The following is a 25,243-nucleotide window of genomic DNA, read 5'->3' as shown; positions in this document are numbered from 1 at the left end:
GAGCCATCTTCACTATGATATTTCTATGAGGAACTCCTAGGGGGGTATCATAATATGCATTTGCATCTCCAATCAGGATAGCAGTTTTCATTACCTCCTCCTTTAGCTTTCTCATACAGTCTCTAAGTGAGTACCAGGGTCTGTCTCCCTTAGGCCACATAGATTCAGTAGGATATTGCTTTTTGCATCCTTCTGCAGCTAAAGCTAGCAGATTAGTTTTGTTATTTCCTCCTTGCATATGGCGATCCCTAAAAGCCTGGTGTACAAAAGGATTCTGACTGATACTTATGAATTTTAAACAGTCCTCATTGTCCAGTGTTATTCCTCCAGCGCCTTCATCAGTGATTCTTACTATCCAAGACACTAAAGACTCCCCCATTCTTTGGGTAAATCTACTCAATATATCAGTGATCTCCTGTTGAGTGAAATCCTCAATTATCTCCCTGGACTCTGTTTTACCTCTGTGGTTCTCCTCTCTTCTTCTTCATATGGGGAGAGCTTCTACATTAGAAGACTCCTCATCTAACCTTGCTACATTCTCTTCACACACATTCTCCTGGAAGCTGTCAGGGCAACTCTGCCCAGCCTGTACAAAAGCTGCATGCACATTCCTTCTGCTAGTTTTTTGCTTCCTTTTAGCTACATGAACAGTAGCTTGCTCCTGGACCACATGAGTCCCTCCTGTTTGCTCTTCTGAGTGCTGCGACACAGAAGAATCCTCAGGCAAACCAGCTGACTCCCTAGCCATCCGAGCTCTTTCCTCCAGCAGCTTATCTCTACTTTTACACATAAGGCGATAACTTGTTAGCAGCACCCAGCCTCTCCTGCACACTCCTGCCAGTTCTTTGCCTGGTTCTATGGGTATTCCTTTCAAACATCTTTCCAAATCTCCAGGTTCTCCCTCTTTTAGCCTTGGTTCCCAGTTTTCACAGGGCCCTGTGCTTTTAGCCCATTCTCTGGCTAGAGAGGAATAAGGCAAATCTTCCCATCCTGGAATAGCCATTTCTCCCTCTAAAGCCCCACTGCTTCCAAATAGAGGCCTGACATTTTTTGATCCCATCCTCGTCACCAAATGTATCAGCAATGCCATATTCACAATGCCTATGGAGATTACAGATATGCTGATATAATTATCCATCACAAAATACATCATGCTTGCCATATGGGGTATAAGCTAGAAAATTTATTAAGATACCAAAAGACTGAGTCCCAAAACCAGAAAGTGAAAGCCATCAGAGTAGTTATGAAATTGGCACAGGTAGATAAAGTAGAAAACACCCACATTCTCAAGCCTTTAAAACAGAACAGGCTACCTCAGGCAAAGGTCCTCCTCTCCCCACTCACAGCAACCACCCAGCATCCGGGAAGCACGCTCCCAGCAGCTCCGGCCCCTGGCAGTCCTCAGCAGGAGTCCTTAGCAGAAATTCTGGCTGACTCAAAAAGGGCTTCGCGCTGCCGCTGCCTCTGCTGCTGCTGCTGCTGTCGCCGCTACCGCTAGCCACCGCAGGAACTCCAGCTTGGCTTCTGCTTCCTCTTGCTCCTCCCCTTCCTGCTACATCAGCAAGTCCAATGGAGCATGGAAGATCTTTAAATCCCATAACCCTTATAAAACCCCAGAGAAAAGAGGTGGGAATGTGGTTTGAATATTGAAGTTCCTAGTTCAACCAGGCCTGTTAGGAACTGAGCTTAATTTCTGAATAAGCCTATGCTTTGTGAGAAGCAAAATAGAAAAGAGAAGTAAGACTTATGAGTTTTTCATCTAATAACTAAACAAAATAAACTTTTATTGCACACTTACTATGTATAAGGCACAAGAGTTGAAAATATAGATCTGATTAGACTATTGTTTTTAACCTGAAGGAGGTCATTATGTCCAGCTGCTGCATTTTGTTTATGAGGAAGCTAAGACCACATGAGGTGAGATGATTTTGCCATTTTCAAACAGGTTGTCAATGGCAGAGCTAGGATTCAAACCCAGTTCTTCAGACTAAAACCAGCTTTATTTCCACTGTGATGTAGGTGGAGGTGGGAGTGAGGGGGCAGCTGAACTACTATAAAGGCAGAATGTGGTATGTGCAGTGGAGTCAGTCAAAAAGCTACAATAATATGAGGGGGAAGGAGAGAAAACATTCAGCTGGAATAGGGTGCATGTGTGTATGGGGTGGGCAGGGAATGCCCAGAGTAGTTCCATATGTGAATTGGGTTTTGAAGGAAGACTGGGGACATAAGACACAAACTGGTGCATTTATTCCATAGATAATATCATGGGTATCACCCGTGGGAAGAAGAAATGGTGAAAGAAGGGGATTAAGCAAATTTTTTTTTGCTTTCTTTTTGGAGGGCAATTGGGGTTAAATAACTTGCCCAAGGTCACAGTCTAGTTTTTGTGTTAAATGTCTGTGGCCGGATTTGAACTCAGTGCTCTACTCATTGCACCACCTAGCTGCCCCTTAAGCATTTCTTAACAAGTAGAAAATATCCTTTCTTCAGTCGATAATACCTGATGTGTTTAGGAGGTTAGCAAATCATTTGTTTCTTCTCACCACTTCCTTAATCTGACCTCCATAACTATTTCTACACTTTGTTTCTCCCATCATTTACCTTTTTAATTGCCTACAAACCATGTACCTATAGAAAACCAATAACACTTGGTAACGATAATTTTAAAGATGCATAGTTTATAGCAGTGCTTACTGTCCTTTTTTAATAGGAAATCCCCATTTTTAACTATAATGGACTCCCACATGATAGTATTTACACTATTACCATTCAATGTAGTGCAAAAGAAAGAATGTTGAATTTGGAGTCAGTAAATATGGGTTTAATTCTTCTTCTAATATTTATTACCTGTGTGACTTTGGGCACATAGGTAATAAAAGAATTTAAGTTCTCTGTGCATCCATTTCCTTATCTGTAAAATGAAGGGATTAGATTAGATGACTTCTAACATCTCTTCCAGCTCTAAATGCATGTTTAAGAGAGTATATAATGACAAAAACTAAAATAAATTCAGTGAAACCTATAAAGTAATTTGTTAATCATAACATCTATCTACAATTGAAAAATAGAAATTGTTCTATTTTAAGAGAGCATATATGTTTATTATATTGAGATTATTTGTAAAAATATTAGCAAGTAAATAAAATAACCATTAAACAAAACAAATAACTAAATAAACCTACAAAATAAGAAATAAAAAACATACAAATTCTTAATATTTACAGTAGAACCAACTGAATTAGTAAACAGCAGACAAGCCAAAAATATTCTTATTCTATATCGTTTTCCAGGTCTGTTTAAAGAGTTCTTTCCTTGTTTTTGTTTTCTTTTTATGATATGATTGTAGTGTTATCTAAAGACATTTAGTGAATCATTTAATGAGTCACTACCAAGTCATTTAATGGGCTGGGCTTCTTGTCATAATTCTGTACCCCATGGGAGTTCATGAACCACAACTTGGGAATGACTAGTTTACAATGTATAGGTATGAAAGTAATTTTTAAAACTATGTTGCACTTACAAGAATATTTAAAATAGATTGATTCACTGTTGTTTTCTTTTTAAGCTGCAGCATCTCCAAAATTGCAAAAACTAGGACCAGTGGAGCTGACAATAATTATTACCATACCAGTTTGCCTTTTGTCTATAGCTGCAATGTTGACTGTATGTACCTGTCAAGGACGTCAATGCACTTATAAAAAGAAAAAGAGACAAAATGTGGAAGAACCACTAAATGAATGCAACTTAGTAAATGCTGGCAAAACTCTTAAAGATCTTATTTATGATATGACTACATCTGGGTCTGGATCTGGTATGTACTCACAACTCATTTCTAAGTAAAACTCAGAAGCAAAATGCTTTCCTATTAAGCTAGTGAATATCCATTTCTCTCCTTTGTTTCTAGGATTTATGCCATAGCATTGATGGTAGAGTTAGGAAACAAGTTTGTGTCTCACCACTGTTAAACTGAATATTTAATCTCATTCCCACATGATAGTTAGCACTCTGTCCCCCTTCAAATATTTGAAGACAGCTATTCTGTGTCTCCTTACCTAGAATCCTTTATACTGCATTTTGATTATTCTGGGATATTTTCTTAAAAAGAAACTAGTAATTATATCAGACCTTTAAAACCTCTTTGGTATATTTTCAAATAATTTTTTTGGTAACAATAGTAAGTATGGTGGTTTAGTGGCTAGGGATTTGACAAATAGACTAACATTGGTGGTGGAAGAGGAAAGGGAATATGTTAGTGAGTGCCAAGTCATTCACTACCAAAACACATAAGAGAAGAAAAGCAAAAGTGTGTAACCTCTCTAACTTATAATTGTAGTCTTGAACTTAATTTTGCTCCCGTATGCTACTAATAGTGAATATACTCAGGCTTGTCCTCACCCCTTTATTCTGCCTGCTCTTGGGAGCAGACTTCAGAGAGATAAGCTGCACTAGTGGAAGGGAAGGGAATTTGACTCTTCTTACCTGCTGTCATGGGAATTGGTTTGTCGTCTTAGAGCAGGAGTTCTTATTCTTTTTTGTATCACTCCTTTGGACTCCAACTTAGGTTAATGTTTTTAAATGCATAAAATACACATGATTACAAAGGAAACAATTTATATTGAAATAGTTATGAAAAAATTATTTGAAAAAGTTCTCAGACCCCAGTTTAAGAATCCTTACAATCTCAATACTTCTGAGAGGCCTATAGGCAATTGTTTCCTAAGAATTTCCTGCTTCTTTTCTGTGAGAGTTGCTTTGTCTTTCTAAAGGCTTCTAAATGATTTAGAAGTGGTGGTAGCTCTTCCAACTGATGACACTATGATGCAGAAATGTCAGGTGGAGATTTTTTTTTATTACCAGGCATAAATGATTCAGCTTCTATAATCATCCATAGAAAGTACCTCTACAGAAATCTTATGGTCCAAAAACTAGAAGAAAAGTCCATTTGTTTTTAGTAAAACAATCTCCAAAGATTTTTATACAAGAACTATTTGTTTAGTTTATTTTTGTGCTCACTCTTTGAAAAAAAATCGGACCTCTTTACTAAGCATTATGGTCTTTGCTTACTTGTTGAGATTACTGCGGAATATTGTCCAGCATTTTTTTTAGTAGTTATACACACTTTCTTAAACTTATGGGGGTGGGAATGGGAGGAAGAAGATAGGGCATTGCACCTGAAGTTTCTGACTAATTTTTAAGATTATTTCCTATAAGGCTTATATGTTTTAGTGAGCTATAAAGTAAAAATATAGGTTATTCTACTACATTAGTCATTTTGAGGTTGATTTTCCCCCAATAATCTAAATGGGAAATTATGTATTATTTATTAATAAAATCTTATATAACATGTATTTATTAAGTGCCCACTATGTATAAGGCACTGTATTCATGCAAAGACAAAAAGGAAATTATGCTTTCCCTCAAAGATCTTACTTGGAAGATAAAATATGTATAAAGGTATGTACAAGATAATGTGAAGGGGACAGAGGCTAACTAGGGGCATCAGGAAAGACTTTCTACAAGAGGTGATGGTAGTTCAGTTCCAGTCTCAGGCACTTACTGACTGTAACCTTGGGCAAATCACTTACCTTCTTTCTATCACAGTTTCTTCATCTATAAACTGAGAGTGATAAATGCATCTGCCTTTCAGGATTTCTGGGAGAATAAAAGAAGATAATATTTGTAAAGTATTTTGCAGATCTTAAAGTACTATATGCATGCTGACTGTCATTATTGTTAATTACTTATTTTTGTATTTGACTGGATCTTCAAGGGGTGAGGCTGTGAGGAAGGTTTGTTAGAGAGGACTATAATGTAATTTTACAAATAATTTTGATTCGCTACTGAGAATAGTTCTTATTGATTTAGTCATTTTAAAGATATTCCCTGTTCAATGGGCTATATTAATCATTTAGAACCACAGTAGCTGACTTTATGGATTGTTTACTTTGGATAGACACAGACATTGTTGTGAGATCTGTAATATAGAGACCAGATATAGGGGGATATTTGAGTCAGAGTAGCAAGGGCCAGGGATCTTTTATACCAAGGCTATAATTGTCTAGTGCTCTCCCCATCTTACCATCAAAACTGATATCAACTCAATATGTAAAAAAAAATTTTTGGAGGAGGGAAGGCAAGGCAATTGGGGTTAAGTGATTTGCCCAAGGTCGCACATCTAGTAAGTGTGTCAGTTGTCTAAGGCCAGATTTGAACTCAGGTCCTCCTGACTCTAGGGTCAGTGCTTTATTCACTGTGCCACCTAGCTGCCCCAATATATAAAATTTCTAAGAATAAATAGGTTTTATATACCTTCATTATAGAAGAAATTCCCCTGGACTTTCCATGTTTGTATTCTGCTATTAGTTTGGATGGCAACCTGATTTGAACATTGCATTTTGCCCTGCATCTTCTAAGATTTATAATAATATTTTTTGGGTTTCTAAGTACCTCATAATGTACTATTTCAATAACTCTTACTCTGTGATGCACCTAAGGATGGCTTTTTAAAAGAGAAGATTTAACAGGATGGTGACTAATTGTCAATCCATGTTATATAAGGATAGGCTAAATGAATTAGGTGTGTTTTGTTTGGAGAAAAGAAGACTCAGGGAACACTATCGCTGTCCTCAAGTATTTAAAGAACTGTCAAATGAAAAGGATTAGACTTGTTCCGCTTGACACTAGAAGGCAGAACTAAGAACAACAGACAGACATTACACAGAGGCTTATTGTCAATTAGACCTCTCCTAAAAGTTGAATGGGCTCCTTTGGAAAGTAGTGGGATTTTCCTGGACACCTTCAAGCAGAGACTAGATGAACTTGTTTAGTATGTTATAGTGGACATTTCTTTTTGCATATGGGTTTTAAGAGTGAGGAACCTGTGGCCTAAAGGCCACATGTGGCCCTCTAGGTCCTCAAAGGTAGCCCTTTGACTGAATCCAAACTTCACAGAACAAATCCCCTTAAGAAAAGTTCTTTAAAACTTGTACTCAGTCAAAAGGCCACACCCAAGTACCTAGAAGGCCACATGTTGCCTTGAGGCTGAACATTCCTCACCCCTGTCAACTCAAGATAACTTCTGACTTTCCTTCTAACTCTAAAATTTTGTGATTAATAAAAGTAACTCATTTTCACTTATTTGATTGCTTCTCTGATAGGTAAAAGAGGAGAAGTATATATCATCTTAAATAGGCCAGCAAAAAGACTCTTTGGCTTAAAAGGGAAGAACCCTTGAATCTAAGTTCCATGTAAGAGGAATATTCAATTTTGAGTGCATAAAAAGCAGTTTGTATTTAATGCTTTGGGATGGTTTTCAAGTACATTGTCATACTGAATTAAAATAATGTGTTTAACATTAGTTATAACAAGTATAATTATTCTAAGTTATTAAAGATTATTGCTATGATTTTATTTTTGTACTAAAATGATGCTGAATTTGATGTTTGTTTTATATCTTTGAATGTATACTTATTTTCACCAAAAAGTCCAACTCTTTCTTGTTTAGGTTTACCTCTATTGGTCCAGAGAACAATTGCAAGGACAATTGTGCTTCAGGAAATAGTAGGAAAAGGTAGATTTGGTGAAGTCTGGCATGGCAGATGGTGTGGGGAAGATGTGGCTGTGAAAATATTTTCCTCAAGAGATGAAAGGTCTTGGTTTCGTGAGGCAGAAATCTACCAAACAGTTATGCTGCGACATGAAAACATCCTTGGCTTCATTGCTGCTGATAACAAAGGTATTCCCAACCAAGTTTAATATTTTGTGTAAACCTGTTTAATATATTTTCAGGTGAAGGCAAGTACATTCTTAATGCAATAGAAAAGTTTATTTTTTCATATAGGTGTGATGAAAGAAAAATCACATTCATTTCCTATAGCCAAGAGGTAATATTTGATAGAATATGATAAATTTAAATCAAATGTAGTAGAGCAAATTCATTTTGACAGTAATAGTATTGTACTTTGTACTTGCAGAACACCTTTTATCTAGTGAACCTGGAGAATTTAATGAAAATTAACTCTTCAATACACCAAACCTTTGTTAGAGGAGTTTCAAGAAAATTTATGATGGGGCCATTTCAAATGAGCATTGTCTTGATTTTTTTTTTGCATGTACAAATACATGGTTTGTAGCTGGTTAAAGTTTTAGAATACATTTAATATCTATTTCTACTTTGAAACTCCATTCTAAGTTGCAAGGAAAAAGAAAAGTCCTTATGGTTCTTAGTTACAATGTTCATAAAATTATCAGTCTATTCCTGATTATTCAAAAGTGATATATTAGCATATTAGCTGTCTTATATCTTTGTCTTTTTTGCCTTTTAGTTTATAGGATCTTAGATATAGAGCTGGAAGGCACCTCAGAGTCCATCTAGTAGAACCTTTTCATTTTACAGCAAAGTAAACTAAGGCCCAGAGAAATTGTGACTTGCCCAGGGGCAGATAGGTAGTAAGCATTTGGAGTGGAATTAGAACCCAGGTCCTCTGATTAAAATTCAACAGCGATTCCATTTTTACCTTATTTCATAGCTTCTTAGCTTCTATCTTCCTTAAGAGCCAAGAAAGGAAAAATAGAGGGGAAAAATGAATCTACTTATTTTAACTATATAATTACATCTATTCATATAATTAGTGTTCAAGGAGGCCAAGTGGTATAGTAAGTATATGGAGAGCTGGCCTTGGAGTCAAGTAGATCTGAGTTCACCTTCTGCCCCAAAACAATTTATCTCTAAAAGCCCAGGCAACTCTCAAGGACTACAGAGAATAACCAAACTGTATTGGGGAGCAAGTTTCCAACACTGATGAAATCATAGGTTCACACTTCCTCCCTTTTCCCATTTGAAAAAAGAAAGAAAATAGTATTTTTGAAGAAGATTGGAAAGGTAGGGTTTGTTTTTAACTAATGAGACCATGAAAATTTTCTGTAACTTTAATCATCTATTCTTTCTTTGTGATCCATTTTCCTTGATAACTGATAATTGACAGTCCTCTTCCCTCCACCCCCCCTATTCACTTCATTGTAAAATGACTTAAAATTAGATTTTCAAAAGGACTTTAGTCATGTCTTAAGCTGCAGCTACATTTGTGTTTACTTCATCATGATGTCTGTGTTTCTGCCTTCTGTGCCTCCTAAATTTTGATTTGGGGTGAGTAGGAGTCAAGGAAAACTGAGGATGATTTAGTTTTGGGACTAACTTGGCAATTTAGATCATGCTAGAAACATGTCTTTTCTAAAGAAATCTCTATACTTGGAAAAACTTATCCAAGCTCTTCAAAGTGGGGTGCTTTTGTACAATAAATGACCTTCAGCTAAAATAGTGTTATCTTGTTACCTCCTTCATCTACCAAACTTAGATCGAAATATTAATGTCCACATGCTTGAATCTGAGTAGTAGCAGTAATAATAATTCTAAATCATGTGTTAAGTTTTCCAAAGCACTTTACATGCATCATTGATTAAATTTATTTAGCAAACCTATCAATGTAGCAATAAGAAAATTGTGTGGATTATTTTAGGGAGATTAATATCATTTATCATATTTATTAAGTCTAGAAACCATTGTAAATGGCAAAGTTTCAAGTCACAAATGATTTTTCCAAACACCTCTTTGAAAAATATTAGTGAATCTTGGGTAAGGGCTGGAGAAGGCAGACCATATTTGTTTGTCTTGCAGTGAATATGAGTGTAGTCTATTGGAAAGAATAGCTTGGAAAGAACTCCCTAATCTCTAGGATGAGGCATAATCTAATTATCTTCACTGAAATCATGGATGGTTGTCATTTAGCTGACCAATTTCCATAATGGAGCAGGCCATAATGGCCCAGGTTTTAGATCCCATGGATGAACTGTCTTCCTTAAGAACACAGATAGACTATGTAGAAGCCACAACAATTTTAGGCATTCATCTTTTTAGAGAGAAAGAAAAAAAGATGCACATTATAGTCTATGAATTCTCAGATTGAATTTATACTGGCATTTGAGACCAGGATCATAAAAAAGTAACCAGTTCAGTTGGTAACCACATAGTGAGAAAATGCTGTGAAATTAGGAATGATTTAAGTTTTGGCTCCAGTAATATTTTGTATAAGCATATACTGTATATTTTTATACTTATTGGTATTGCCTTTCTTCTTGAAAGCTGAAAGTACTTTAGGGCAGAATTTATAGACCTGAGGTGGAAGAATAAACTTCCACTAATAAACTGAGCCAGCGTTTTTCTTCACTCTATAACTTGGTTGTAACTACCAGCAATCATTGGTAGACTAGAAATGATGCACAGTGAAGGCAGAAGGGAAGGTACTATGGTTTGGATTTATACTAGATCAGTACTGAATAATGTGATAGTGAAGTGTAGAGAATGTACATGAACAGATTTATATGTCACCTTCAAAGAAAGAATTATTCTGGCTTTGCTCATAATTGAGTTTAATTTTGTTGTGCTTTGGATTTTTCCACTTACCTTTTTATTCCAATAAGGATCTTGTTTATTTTTTTCTTTTTAGATAATGGAACTTGGACTCAGTTGTGGCTTGTATCTGAATACCATGAGCAGGGCTCTTTATATGACTATTTAAATAGAAACACAGTGACAGTGGATGGTATGGTTCGATTGGCACTTTCAGTAGCCAGTGGTCTGGCCCATCTACATATGGAGATAGTTGGAACACAAGGTATATTTTGCTCTTTGCATTTTTTTCTTACTGAAAAATGTGAAATAGGTGACACTTTAAAAAAAGCTGTCAACTCATTAAAAATATTGAATTAAGGATTGTTTAAGGCTATTAAATGAGCCTGAAGATCCATTTTTTCCACAATAAAGTTAACTCAAGTCAATTCTTGTGGTTTCTCCACCTTTTATATTATCTACAGCAAGCTGTTGATTCCTAGTTGGTTCCTTCTGGCTCTTTTGTATACTTTTTCCTTTAAAGTCAATTGTTCTATCCATAGAGTGTATAAATAATTTTAACATACTGAAGGATAATGTAACTAAGAGTGTAATTTATGATGCTGAAAAAATAGTGTATTACAAAGCTATATATATATAAGTTTTATGTACATGGAAAAGCTAGAGTCTGAGGGAAAGAAGTTGTATGAGTTGAAAAGTCTTTATTGATCCTTTACTGTTAGCCTTTTGCGTAGTGTCTGCTGAGGACTGAATAGAATTTGTGACTCTTTTGTATTAAAATATTTGCTATTTTCTCATTTGGAAATAAAGAGCATAATTATTTTGTTCAGAAGATATTCTGTAAATAATTCTGAATTGATTATCCTTTTCACATGTGGGAAATACATTCATTTTTTTCTTTGTGCTTCATAGGCAAACCTGCAATTGCTCATCGAGATCTAAAATCAAAGAATATTTTAGTGAAAAAATGTGAAACTTGTGCCATTGCAGACTTAGGACTAGCTGTGAAGCATGATTCAGTACTGAACACTATTGACATCCCTCAAAACCCGAGAGTGGGGACAAAGAGGTAGGACAGATCCCACAGAGGGATCAAGATTTTTTACCCACAATTAGATACAGTATGACTCTTGAACTTCAAAGTTAAGAAGATCACATATATATGAATAGCAGGCCAGTGCAATGCTTTGTGAGTGAGAGATGGGACAGGGATTGCCCAAAGCCCTGGAGAGAAAGAAATTTACTTTAAGCTACTACATTTCCTTCTGACTAGATGTGGCTACCACAGTAGGATAATATAGGGACTGGGTCTGTGATTTCATTATATAGGGAACTCCTGAGGAAGAAATTTTGCTTACTGATTCAGTTCAGCATTTTCTCTGCAATTTATTATCTTAGTGACTTGCCTAAGGCACGTAGAGGTTAAGTGACTTGCCTAGGGTCATCCAGTTTCTATGGGTCTGAAGTGGGAATTAAATCCATGCTTTCCTGACTTCAAGGTCAGTTATCCAATGCCTATGCCACAATGCCTGTCCACAGTATAGTTAAGTCCATTTATATATTTAAACACTCTAAATTGTCTATGCTTTAGTAATATATCTTTGGACGTCCATAATCTCATTGAGAGTAAAGGTAGTCAGGGAACTACAAACACATCACATGTGCACATTTATCTGGCTATTCCCTCTTGCTGAAGACATATTTAGTATTCTGGTCTGTCTTTGATGACAATACTCAAAAGATGAAGTTATCTTAGATTACCAGCTAGCTCCTTTTCCCCTCCTTTCCACTTCTAAATTGTGTTCAACCATTGACATTACTTTAAGGTCCTCTCTTTAATATTTTGAAATTAGAAGCATTCTAATAAAACATTCCCATGAATTGTTAAAGGCCCTTCAAACTAAATACAATGGTTTGACTTCTGATTGAATCTTTTGGGGTGTCTTCAAAACCAAGCAACTTCCCCAGGTGATCTCCCCTGAGCTAGAAGTTCATGATCCCCCAAGGATGTTGTTACAAGTTTTCTTGGCTGCCAAGGTTGTCATCTTCTTGGAGTTTCTGCATGGTGTATGTCAGTGTTATAGTAGAGTTTGTGGTGAGTTTGTGTTTGTGGATGAGGATGTGGATGAGGTCTGCATAATTTTTGTCTGTCATGTATTTATTGGGTCATTGTTTTATATACTGAAACATTAAGTATACTCTGGTCCACCCAGCTGTAACTTGTACTACTAATGTTGAGTCAGTAACACATTGTTTTGGCTTTTACAAAACTCTCTTAGATCTGACTTAGGTATATACTAATCTTTGTCCTTATTCAAACTCCTCATTTCTGTCAGTCTGTAATTATTCCATCTGGTGCTACCAGCCTTTAAAATGCAAGAGTGGCTTTGAGCTTGTTTGTTTAGTTCTATGTGTAAATGGAATACTGTGACAATGACTCCTCCTGGATTCTTTACTTTCTGCCCAACACGGGCACTCACATACAAATAAGAAAAGCAAGAAACCTTCAATCAAAGAGAAAGAATAAAAGAATGTTAATTTAAGAAAATATTTTCCATTCTTAATACTCATCAAAAAAACCTAGCAGAATTAAAAGGGTTCATTACATTAACCACTATCTCTAAGATACTGGAAGTTGGTTTAAAAAATCTAGGAACTTTAACCAAAAATAATGTTATTTCCATGTCCTCTTCTGATGTTTCTTTTCCCAATTTTTATTTCTTATTGTGTTGCTGTTACTATAGTTATGTTTTTTTTTAATTAAATGACATGATGTTTTAAAATTCTATCCTCTATTCACTCTGTATTGCTTAATATCTGTTTTTCCCCATATATTCCTGTGTTCTTCATCTTTGTCTTTATTATGGCATAATACCATAAACATGCATGTGCATATGCCATAGTTTATTCACCCGCTCCCCAGTCATTGGTGGTATGAACCATTTCTATTTCTTTTCTTACTATTTAAGATAAAATAATTATTAATATTTTATTATGATGAATCTTTAAAAGTATTCGAATAATTCTTGTAGTGAAATCATTAGGCTGGAAACCCAGTCTCTGCTGCTAGTATTTCCATGATCCAGTTTTTTTTCTTGGAATTAAATTTGACAAAGTGATTGTGATTTATTTGGCTCAGAACTTGGCCTAAAATCTTGAAGGTATATAAAAATATGTAGAATCCAAGAAGTCCCCTAGCCCTTATTGCCAACTCCAGTGAAGTCTTCTGGATTTTTGGATTAAAAGCATGAGGAATTATGCTTTCCCTTGAACCAAAAGCTCCTGTTCTAATCTCTAGGATTGGGAGAATTTGTAGAATGTGTTGGTAACACTAAAACTACTCTGTTCTACTAATAATAATTACTTTCACTGGTCCCCTCTGACCCTCTACCTGATTTGGAAGATTCTGAGCCTTGAATCATGGTGCTTAACCAGCAGATACTAGTTTTAATTAATGGGTACTCCCCTTACCTCTTGTGGATTCCAAGTAATTTAATGCAATATTTCCATTTTGTTTTCTGAAAAGCTTATACTAGCTCATAGCAACACCAACATTTTACTGAACTCCTAGAAAGTCCATATGTACCATCTAAAATATATATTCTTTTTTTAAGGTATATGGCTCCTGAGGTGCTTGATGACACAATGAATATGAATATTTTTGAATCCTTCAAACGTGCTGATATATATTCCCTTGGTCTGGTGTATTGGGAAATAGCACGGAGATGTTCAATTGGAGGTAAATGTGTTTTATTTCTTAGGTTTTACAAAATATTATTTTATAAAAATATACGTAAGTTAGGGCAGCTAGGTGGTACAGTGGATAGAGCACTGGTCTTGGAATAAGGAAAACTCATTTTCCCGAGTTTGAATCAGACACTTACTAGATGGGTGACCCTGTGTAGCAGCAAGCACTCTAGCCTACCCAGGATAGCTGCTAGCACAGGTTCTTAGATCTGCTTTTCTAGAGGAAAGCAACTCAAAATGGGTTAACAATCTTACTTTAATCATATATCATTTACCTAGTTCAGGGGGAAAAGTTAGCACCCTGAACTTCAGAGAATACAAACAGAAGTTACAAGCAGACAAAAAATACAGACAAACAGACCAGCAGACAGGGCTTCCAGCTTTATGACTATTACATCCATACCTAGTTAGTTACCAGAGAGGGAGGTACCAGCATCTGGGTTTTCAAAGCCGGTGGGGCTCAATGGCTACCCAGAATCTCATCTGTCCAAATCACTTAACTCTTCCCGAAGTAAGCCCTAAAGCAAAACCTCACATCAGGATATAGATAGCCCTCTCCTGGGTCAGAGAATGTCACAACCCTCTTGACCCACTGCCCAATCACAAAGTAACAAGATGTGGCATTCCTGAAAAACAAGCCACATGCCACAGGCTCCATGTGACTACATTCAGCCTATTAGGAAGCATAATATATTTTCAAACCAGGGAAGGTTCTCAGATTCACTTGAGCCTATCAAGGGGCAAAGGGGCAGGGAAGATCTTCAGATTCTCATTCCTCTCACACCCTGGGCAAGTCACTTAGCTTGTCACAAACTTAAGTTTGCCTTAGTTCCTCATCTGTAAAATGACTTGGAGAAAGAAAGGGCAAACCACTCTGGTATCTTTGCCAGGAAACCCCAAATGGGATCATAGAGAATTGGACATGATGGAAATGAATCAACAACAACAAAAAGTTGGGAGTTTTGTAATTTAAATAATTTTCCCCTAGCACCTACAACAAAACTGTTGCTACACATTCAACAAAATGTCCTTTGATAACATATTGCTAATTCAGTACAATTCAAGAAACCATAAGCACCTATTGTTTTGCAGAATAGCATACTATGTACTTGATAAGTGTTGACATAAAATATAGCTGCCACTATTATAGAGATTACAAGCAAGGTAATGTAACATGTGTCTATAACTATAGTATAAAGTAATACATAAATATGTCTTGAAGGTTTTTGTTTATTTCTATATATAAAGGAAATATCAGCTTAATAACCCTTCCTGGATACTGACATGCTGTCCTCTACCCATCCACTTCCATTCCTTTGCTCACTTATATAGAAGTAAAGTCAGTAAGGAAACATTTAAAAGAAAAGAATGACAATAATCATTTTAAAAACACTGCAAACTTAAAACTGATCATCAACAGTATTGAAAGGAAAATGAATATCTTATAGCAGATGATGGTAAAGTTTACCAAGGAATGAACTATATGAAACAGATTCTGTGAAACATCAAAAAATCAGTATGGTATCTAAACAATAAAAAAAGAAGAAAATGCAGGCTATACTTAATATAAAAAAACAGCTGGAAACAGCCAAGTAGATATAATTTAAGAATCATTTAACACCCTGAATACCATGATTAATAGAAACAAGGAAAAGCTAAGTACTATGTTTTAGGAAATCATAAATGAAAACTGCCTAGATCTTTTAGAACCAAAGGGCAGAGTGAAGATAGAATCTACTGATCACCTCTTTCAAAAGAGACCCCAAAAACAATAGTCTCAGCAATGTCTTGGCCAAAAGCAATAGTCTGAAGAATGTCTTCTCCAAAATTCAGAGTTTCTTTGCCCATTAAAACACAAAACAAAACTCTGCAACCATTCTGAAAAACGTTCAAGTACCAAGTTGGGATCACATGAGACCTGGAAACTTCTACTATAAATAAGAGATCTTCCTTTTAATATTCCCAAAGGCAAGAGACATAGGCTGACAACCAAAAATTATTTACCTTGCAAAGCTGAATATACTACTATAAGGAGGGAGAGATAGATTGTGTTAATGGACTAAATGACTTTCAAGTATTTCTGATGAAAAGACCAGAACTGAACAGGGACTTTCAATCAGTCAATATTTATTAAGTACCTACTATGTGTCAGGCATTGTGCTAAGTGCTAGGATAAAAAAAAGGCAAAAGACAATCCCTGTCCTCAAGGAGCTTACAATCTAATAAGGGAGAACACAAGCAAATAAATATGTACAAACTGTATACAGGGAACATAGGAAATAAATAAGAAAGAGAAGATGAGGGAAGAAAGGGAAGAAGAAGGATTGGGAAAGGCTTCCTGTAGAAGATCGGATTATAGTTGAGAAGGAAGCTAGGAAAACTAATATGCAGAGATGAAGAGGGAGAGAATTGCAGGCATAGAGGACAGTCAGAGAATATACTTGGATCCAAGACATGGGGTATATTGTTCATGGAACAGCAAGGAAGCTAGTGTCACTGGGATGAAGAGTATGTGTTGGAGAGTAAGGTATGAGAAAACTGAAAAGTTAGGAGAGGACCAGGTTATAAAGGGGTTTGAAATGACAAACAGAGGATTTTGCATTTGATTCTAGAGGTGTTAGGGAGTCACCAAGTTTACCAAGTAGGAGAGTATCATGATCAAACCTGTGCTTTAGAAAAATCACTTTGGTGGCTGAATGGAAGATGAACTAGAGTGGGGAGAAACTTGAGGCAGGCAGACCCAACAGCAAGCTATTAATCCAAGCAGGAGGTACTTTAGGCATGCAGCAGAATAGTAGAAGTGTCAGAGGAGAAAAGGGATGCACATTTGAGAGATGTAGTAGAGGTGAAATCAACAGGTCTTGAAACAGATTGGATATGGGGAGAGAGTGAGGATTTGAGGATGACACCTAGGTAATAAGTCTGAGGGAATAGGAAGAGAATGTTGCCCTCTACAATAAAAAGGGAGGTAGGAGGGGGAGAGAGTTTAGGAGGAAAGATAATGAGTTCTGTTTTGAGCCTGTTGAATTTAGGATGTCTACTAGATAGTTAAAATCTCTGAGAAACACTTGGAGATGTGAGATTAAAGGCCAGCAAAGAGATTCGGGAAGGAAAGGTAAAATTGAAAGTCATCAGCACGGAGATGGTAATTAAATTCATAGGAGTTGATGGGCTCACCAAGAGGAAGAAGAGAAGAGGTCCCAGGACAGAGCCATGTGTGACACTTATAATTAGAGGGTATGATTTGGATGAAAATCCAGCAAAAAGGCTAAAAAGTAATCATTTAGTTAGAAAGAAAACCAGGAGAGAGTGGTGTCCTAAAATACAGAGAGAAGACAGTATCAAGGAAAGGATGATCAACAGTGTCAAAGGTTGCAGAAAGGTTGAGGAGAATGATGATTGAAAAAAGGACATTAGATTTGCTAATTAAGAAGTCATTGATAATTAGAGTAATTGCAGTGTAATGAAGAAGTAAACCAGATTGTTAAGAGTAAAGAGGATAGTGAGAGGAGAGAAAGTAGAAGCATCTATTGCAGATGGCCTTTTTGAGAAGTTTAGTCACAAAGGTCAAAAGAGATTTAAGATGACAGTGAAGATGGAAGGAACAAGTGATGGTTTTTTGAGGATGAGGGAAGATCTGACATTTGTCATCACTAGAAAGGCAACCAGTAGACAGGGAGAGATTTGAAGTGATAGAATGGAGATGACAGAGGGGGCAATTTATTGGAGGAGATGGGATGGAATGAAATCATTTGAGTGGGTAGAGGGATTTGCCTTGGTAAGTAGTAAGGGCACCTCTTCATGAGGAAGAGGGTATTAGCAAATGGTATCTTTTTTTCCTATAAAATATTCAGTTCTCAGTTGAATGGGTGGGGTAGGAAGAGCCATTACAGATTTGAGGAGGGATGAAAAGATTTGGAAGAAACCTTTTAGAGAGTGAAATAGCAAGTTGCCAAGGGATTATTTAGAATTACATAGCAGCAGTAATAGCCCAATTGGGGCTGTATAATATCAATTTGTAGTGGACCCAGTCAGAATGTTTGTGATTTTCTCCACCTCCATTCAGCAGCATGTGTGTAGGAGTAAAGGCATTGAATAGTGGGAGTAATCCAAGGCTGAGGCTTGGCAGGAAACAATCAGTAAATTTGTAAGCAATGCTAGGACCTCAACAGAAGAAGATAGGGTAATAAACTTCAGTTGGAAACACAAGAATCAAAAGAAACCTAGAAAGGTAAATTTATTTGAATAATTGGGAGGGGCTGAAGGTGATGCAGTACTTACATTCTAATAGGGAAAGAAGAAACAAATGTCTTTTAAGAACCTTGGATTTTAATATAAAAAAATAAAAGGACAACTATGAAAGACTTAAGAACTCTGCTCAATGTAATGACCAACCAATGATGAAGTGTTATTACTCCTCTTGTGATAGAGAGGTGACGGTATAGAAAGAGACATACATTTTTAGGTGTCCTTAGTAGGTGGATTTTTTTTGCTGGACTGCCCTAAAGGATGATGCCTAATACAGAATGGGGTAGGTTGGGAGCTGACACAGTGGACGAGGACAAAGGAAGGAGTGTCAGGTATTTGAGGGAGAGGATTGGAAATGGGGTTAGCAATAGTGATGTCAAAAAGAAATGACCATCAAAACATTTTTTAATGCACAGTAGGAAATACAGATAAGTAACACAGTTTTTAAAAGTAATATTTTGAATTTATTATATACTTTTTAAGAACGGCAAAGAGTATGAAGTGAAGGCTTACAACTTAATATACCATCTATTTCCAGTGTTCTACTGTATAACTGGAATTGCTATTTTCTTATGTTTAAGTTCAGAATAAAAAGTTAATTTAAAAAAGAATCACAAAAAGAATATATTTAGTTTGTGGGTTGGTATAGTTGTCTTCTATAATCTGATCACCAGAAACAATCAGGTTGTCCAAAATTTCTTTAGGCAAAAGAGTTATTTATTATAGTATATGCATAAGTCACTGAAAGATTAAAGTAATTATAACAAATTCTATATTTGAGAGATTATTAATCATTTCTGAAATGCATTGTACTGAAAAAAAGATTTTGTTTTCAACTATATTAAAAACAGTTATCTTTGTTTCATTTTGCGTCATGATTTATTAAGCCTTCCCTAGTTTACTACAATGGCCTAAAAGTTAAGAAAATACAGTTAGATAATCTAAAAAATCTGCCATTATATGTCATTCACAAGAGAACCACAATTTATTCTTCAAATTAAGGAATCACTGAAGAGTACCAATTGCCTTTCTACGACATGGTGCCTTCAGATCCCTCAATAGAGGACATGAGGAAAATTGTTTGTGAACAGAAATATAGACCAAATATACCAAACCAGTGGCAAAGTTGTGAGGTAAGTCTATCATTATTATTATCATTATCTATTACTACTTTGATTTGCAAATACTAAAATCATAGTTCATCTAGGAGGGATTTTCTTTTCCTTCCTTCCTTCCTTCCTCCCTTCTTCCCTTCCTCCCTTCCTCCCTCCCTCCCTTCCTTCCTTCCTTCCTTCCTTCCTTCCTTCCTTCCTTCCTTCCTTCCTTCCTTCCTTCCTTCCTTCCTTCCTTCCTTCTTTCCTTCCTTCCTTCGTTCCTTCCTTCCTTCCTCTCTTTCTCTCTCTCTCTCTCTCTTTCTTTTCTTTTGTTTTTTTGGAGGGGGGAGGGAAGGTTGGGGTTGGAATTAATTGGGGTTAAGTGACTTGCCCAAGGACACATGGCTAGTAAGTGTTAAGTGTCTAAGGCTGGATTTGAACTCAGGTCCTCTGGACTCTAGGGCCAATGCTCTATTCACTGAGCCACCTACCCACGCCAAGGACGGATTTTCAATACCTATGACTCGTGGCTGGAATCATCATTCAGAATCATTGGTTTCTCTTCTATTGTAATTGATTTTGACTACTCATATTTGATCTATTTTTTCCCTTAATATCTAACCTGAAACCCTTCTGCTGTGATTTATTTCCTCTGGTTCTACTTTCAGGAAAGATAGTAAGTATTCTTAGTAACAATTTTGTAGAAGAGAAGAGGATAATCCACAAGCTGCTCATCAGTTCTTTAATAATTCAGAGCTAATTGTTTCTTTCCGGATTTGGAACCACCCCAATTTAGAACAACGAATTTTGAATGGAAAGAGACCTTAAAGGTCATTAAGTTCAATACCTTTATTTTACAGATGAGAAAAATGAAGCCCAGAGAGAATTAGTGATTTTTCTCAGGACCACACAGCTATTAAGTGTCTGAGGGAGGATTCCAACTTGGGTCTTGCTGCCTTTCAGCCCATCACTATATCCACTATACCATCTCCCCACCTACTACACCTACTACAACTGCTACTATGGCTACAATACATCCCCATAATGGCTTATTTTATAGCAATTATTTTATGTAGCTCAATGTTTGAGTCTTTTTACATTTTAAATCTCACCTTTCCCCCTTCTTTATGTTTCTCTGATCTCTTGATTTTAAACATTTTTACTTGAATCGCTCTATGTGAACTCTTCTTACTTACTCATCAAATAGTTGAAAAGTGGAACTCCATGAGTTTCCAGTCCAACAGTTTGAATTTTAAACAAGGAGTTCGTTTTTCTGTGGATAAAAGCTATGTGTGTAGGTGGAATTATTTTTTTGCATTTGGGTGCATGATTTAATTTTAATTTAGCTCTAATTATAGTCTCATGTTTACTGTTTCTTCATCACAGCTTGATTTCAGTTCATTGGTTTTACTGCTCAGCTTTTTTCATTTTCTACTGCTAGTCAAAATAATAATAATATAAAATTCTCTTCTTTTCAAGGCACTCCGAGTAATGGGTAGAATAATGAGGGAGTGTTGGTATGCAAATGGGGCAGCTCGCTTGACAGCTCTGCGTATTAAGAAGACCATTTCTCAACTTTGTGTAAAAGAAGACTCCAAAGTATAAGTGATATTTGGCGTTAAAAAGGAATCTTTTGAAAAATTGTTATTTTTTTGCTTTGTTGTTTTTCCTTTGCTCTACCTCAAAGATATACAGTACAGTATTTAAGTGCCCAAAGCACAACACTGAAACCCTACTTAAAAGTTGAGTGTTGGCAGGGCAACTTTTGACTGATATTGTCTTCATGCTGTCTTTTATTTTGAATTGTCACCTTACTTTTTTTTCCTTAAAGAAAGTTATTTAAAAAATAGTTTAAAAAATGAGCTAAGAAGAAATGTGACACATAAAGTATGTTTTAATTAATTTTTTTCTACTTGAAACAAAGACAGATGAATTAAAACATTTTAAAATAGGCTTTTTATTCTAAGGCAAAATATATGAAGGACCAAATTAATTAAAAATGCTAAGTGGTTTTCCTTCTCTTCTCCATGGTTTCCCTCCATAAGCAGAATAAATTTGTTTTGTTATGATATTTACAGCTTAATTACAATACAAGAAGAATGAGATCTTTCACAGAAGTGGTAATACGCTTAGGTGAACCTTCAAATTTGTCCATTTGACATTTTCTTCATAAAACATCAATCACTCCATTTATTTTCTTAGCAGTATTACTCTTTAGCTTTTTTTTTTTTTTGCTTTTTGGAGGGGGGTTAAGTGACTTGCCCAAGTTCACATGTCAAGTAAGTGTTAAGTGTCTGAGGCTGGATATGAAAACTCAGGTCCTCTGGACTCCAGGGTCAGTGCTCTATTCACTGTGCCACCTAGCCACCCCACTCTTTTAGCTTGCAATTATTCACTGCTCTCTCTCTCTCCCTCTGTCTCACCCTCTTTCAGACTTTAGTCAGTCATAAATTTGCCATCAGTAGGAATTTCCAAAATGGAAATGAAGAACTCCTTTTTTAACTTTTTTTTAATAGAGTTAGTTATGAGAAGAAAGAAGTGGAAGAAGAGGGAAAGTGATGGTTGTTTGGGGGCAAACAATATGGAAGCTAATTTTATGATTCTACAGGGTAACTTAAGAAACATCTTTGTTTAATAACTGTTGTAAATATATACTCACCTTCTTGTTCAGAACAAATATCAGCCTTTTATGAGTAGGGAGAAAATAATTCTGATTTTACTTATTTTTGCTTTCTGTCTACCTCCATCAGGGAAGTAAAATACTCAGATGGATCTGTGATGTAACTAATTTTGTAGTTACCTTCAACCATGCAGAATGAGTATTATCCATGCTACTCAGTTCTGTGCAACTCTTGTGCAGTTCTGAACTCTTGTTCATGTACTCACAAAAGATTGCCACAAGGGGTCCACCCAACATGTATCCTAACAGTGAATTGGTACTAGTGGAACACTCTGGCTATCCATCTGTCATCCTTTACTCTTGTCATTTGGCCAGTCCATCTTCTCTTTCTGCCATACAATTCCTTGGATAATGTCCTTTATTCTTATTTTTTCTTCAGAGAACGTTTGTTGGTTCCATTCCATTGCCCTTGATGTGACATTCATCTTTGGTTCTTCAGAGGCAGTGGTATCCTATGTCTTGCTGTCATGTACCAAACACTGGTAAAATGCTAGTATTGTACTGGTTAGCATTTGCTTTGCGAAGCTTGAGTTTAATGAAGGCACTCTATAATTTTCTGAAATCAATCCAGTTCATTCTCCTCTTCCCTTCCAACTCTGTACCCAGTTCATTGTGCATCTATGCTGTCTGTCCTAGTTACACACACAATTGGACAAACTTATAGGGTGTCCATTCAAATGCATATTAAAATCTGATCAATAGATATTCTTTATCCATTTGGTCTTTCTTATGTGGATAGATAGGTCAAACTCCTTTGGGTAAATGACACATGTCTTCTTGTCTAGAAGAGCAAGTAAGGCTAGATAAAAGCTAATTATTTTTGCTTTATTTGGTATAGATTTATAAAGCTATTTTAATATTACCCCTGAAAAATCTAAAAATAACTCTATCCAATCTACCATTGAAATACTATTTAGAAATTGCTCTCAGTCTCCTAAAGCAATTATGTTACTTCATTCAGTTTTGTCACCATGCCTTTGTTGATATTATTGGGACTGGGTGAAAGAAAGAAAAAACCTGCCTAATCTTTCACACTCTTTTCATAATGGGCCCAAATAATAGAAGTTTCTTAAGTGATTTTTCTAAAACTAGCTTTAGGAGGAAAAACAAAATCAAATGTGGTATGATCTATACTAAAAACAAAGAAATAAGAACTCCCTGTCTGAGAAACCTAAAGCTATATCTCTAATAGCATTTAAAGCTATTATATGTCAGCTTTTAAAAATATAGTTACAGTTATTTCATCTTCCACTTTATTTAAAAGGTGGATTATTGTAAGATTATACACCATGCATATTAGTAATGTGAATATATGACAATTCAACAGATTTGGAAATGTAGCATTATTTGATTTATGGTAGGGAATATTATTTGTTCTTAAGACAGATACCTTTATATTGGTTAAATGTGCTACTTAGTTTATTTAAACTACAGTGGCTATATAGACTCTTTATTTAAGTTTTAAAAGCACACATATATATATTATATATCAGTATGTTTAATGTTTTACCTGTAGGTATCTTCAAATATAATACATATGCTATTTATGGAAAAGTATTTGAATGTTTTCTACTTTGTTGTTTTCATCAGAGATTTCTATTTGGGTATGATATTCTCACCTATGAAATAGCCTCAAATTTTGTGGAAAAAAAATTCACAAAAGAAATAAAAAGGGAGTCATTTAAAGGGAAAATGGTGATGAAAGGCAGAGCTAAAGGTTATAAAGTTCTCTGTACTTCCTGATGTACTTATGTATGACAAGTGCTCTCTGAAGGGAATAGGATAACACAGAGCATTTGTCAGATCTGCTACGCATCCTTTCCATGCCATGTACACCTCTAACTTTCTTTTAATAGAGCTCCTGTGTGTGAGAGAGATTTGTGCTTCTTTCAATTCCTTTGCAAATTTAAAGCATCAGGGTACCTTGCTTATTTCTGATTTTTTTTCCCTCTTCCATACAATGAAAAACTGAAGGAAAACGCTATTGAGTGAAGTGCAGTATAAATGTTTATGGCATTTATGCTAGAACATTGCTGAAAAACATCATTTCTTGTCAATATTTCAGCAGCAGCCTCTTTTTACTTATGAACTGTAATTGGTTTGTAGTTGCTTCATAGTCGATTTTATCCCCATTTTTCTGTGTTCAAAATATTCTACTTGGCATGGCATAGTCAGAATTTGTCATTTATACCCTGACTTGAAAGTAAATTGGAGCACAGAGCTTCATTGCTATTTTAGTGATAGCATTTGCTTTGATACTTTTCTGTATAATACTTTAAAATCAACTTATATTTAAAAATTGAATGATTGTGTGAAAATACATTTCTAGTTTTATTTTTTGTCTCTAAAGTAGAATTTAGAACCAGGTTTTACTTGCACATATCAACGGATTTGTGAAGTTGAAGGGTCTATGAAAACTCAGATTCTTTTTTACAACTTTTACTATCATTATGATTAATACCATAGTATATTTTGACCATAATGCTCTATGGCTCAGATCTCTCTTGAGTCCTGTCCAAGAGAATTTAGTTACCTCAGTAACTAAATTCAGTACCTCAGCAATAGATCTTGTTCCTGAGTTCAAATCCTTCCCTGATCTTGGGGAGTCACTTACTTTTCTTATCTGTAAAAGGAGAAGGCCAGTCTTGGTGGACTCTAATGTTTCTTCCATCTCTAAAACTATGATCCTACCCAGGGGAATATGGGCATCTTATTATCTAATAAGGGTTTACCTATTACACAATCCTGAAACAACCTCAGTGTCATCGTCCTTAACTTCTCATTTACACTCACCACACATAAGCAATTAGTTGACAAATCTTGTCACCCCCCATAATATCTCTCCTCTCTTCTCATATATCCACCTCCCTAATTTTCCTTTACCATCTTTCACCTAGCCTTCTAAACATTTTATAATTGTAGTCTTCACTAACAGTCTTCTAAATGGTATTTCTGTCTCAGGTTTCTCTCTTCAGTCCATCCTCCACAAGCAGCCGAAGTGACTTTTCTAAAGCCTAATCTTGACTGTGTCACTGCTTACTTGGTAGACTCCAGTTTCTCCATATTACT

At 35.8% G+C, this 25,243-nt stretch overlaps 1 protein-coding gene across 4 annotated transcripts in view; it reads left to right on the top strand.

The window, feature by feature from the left end:
• The window catches only part of ACVR1C (activin A receptor type 1C), a 66,461-nt gene extending 42,051 nt beyond the window's left edge, over positions 1–24,410 (top strand). The window contains exons 2-8 of one of the 4 annotated variants that reach the window (XM_069079681.1): positions 3,566–3,811; positions 7,505–7,735; positions 10,503–10,670; positions 11,318–11,474; positions 14,020–14,144; positions 19,403–19,533; positions 20,974–24,410. In XM_069079681.1, the coding sequence (XP_068935782.1) occupies positions 3,566–3,811; positions 7,505–7,735; positions 10,503–10,670; positions 11,318–11,474; positions 14,020–14,144; positions 19,403–19,533; positions 20,974–21,099 (1,184 nt within the window). In that variant the 3' untranslated portion in view covers positions 21,100–24,410. The remainder of the gene's footprint in view (positions 1–3,565; positions 3,812–7,504; positions 7,736–10,502; positions 10,671–11,317; positions 11,475–14,019; positions 14,145–19,402; positions 19,534–20,973) is intronic. The other 3 variants (XM_069079682.1, XM_069079683.1, XM_069079684.1) reach the window with 3 other exon arrangements.
• Positions 24,411–25,243: the final 833 nt, after the last annotated feature.

This window comes from Petaurus breviceps, unplaced genomic scaffold (assembly GCF_028583685.1).
Source record: "Petaurus breviceps papuanus isolate PSGF00001 unplaced genomic scaffold, PetGlider_PUasm1.0 91133, whole genome shotgun sequence".
Lineage (NCBI taxonomy): Eukaryota > Metazoa > Chordata > Mammalia > Diprotodontia > Petauridae > Petaurus > Petaurus breviceps.
Note: the sequence above shows the minus strand (reverse complement) of the source record. Positions and strands in the feature narration are given on the sequence as shown.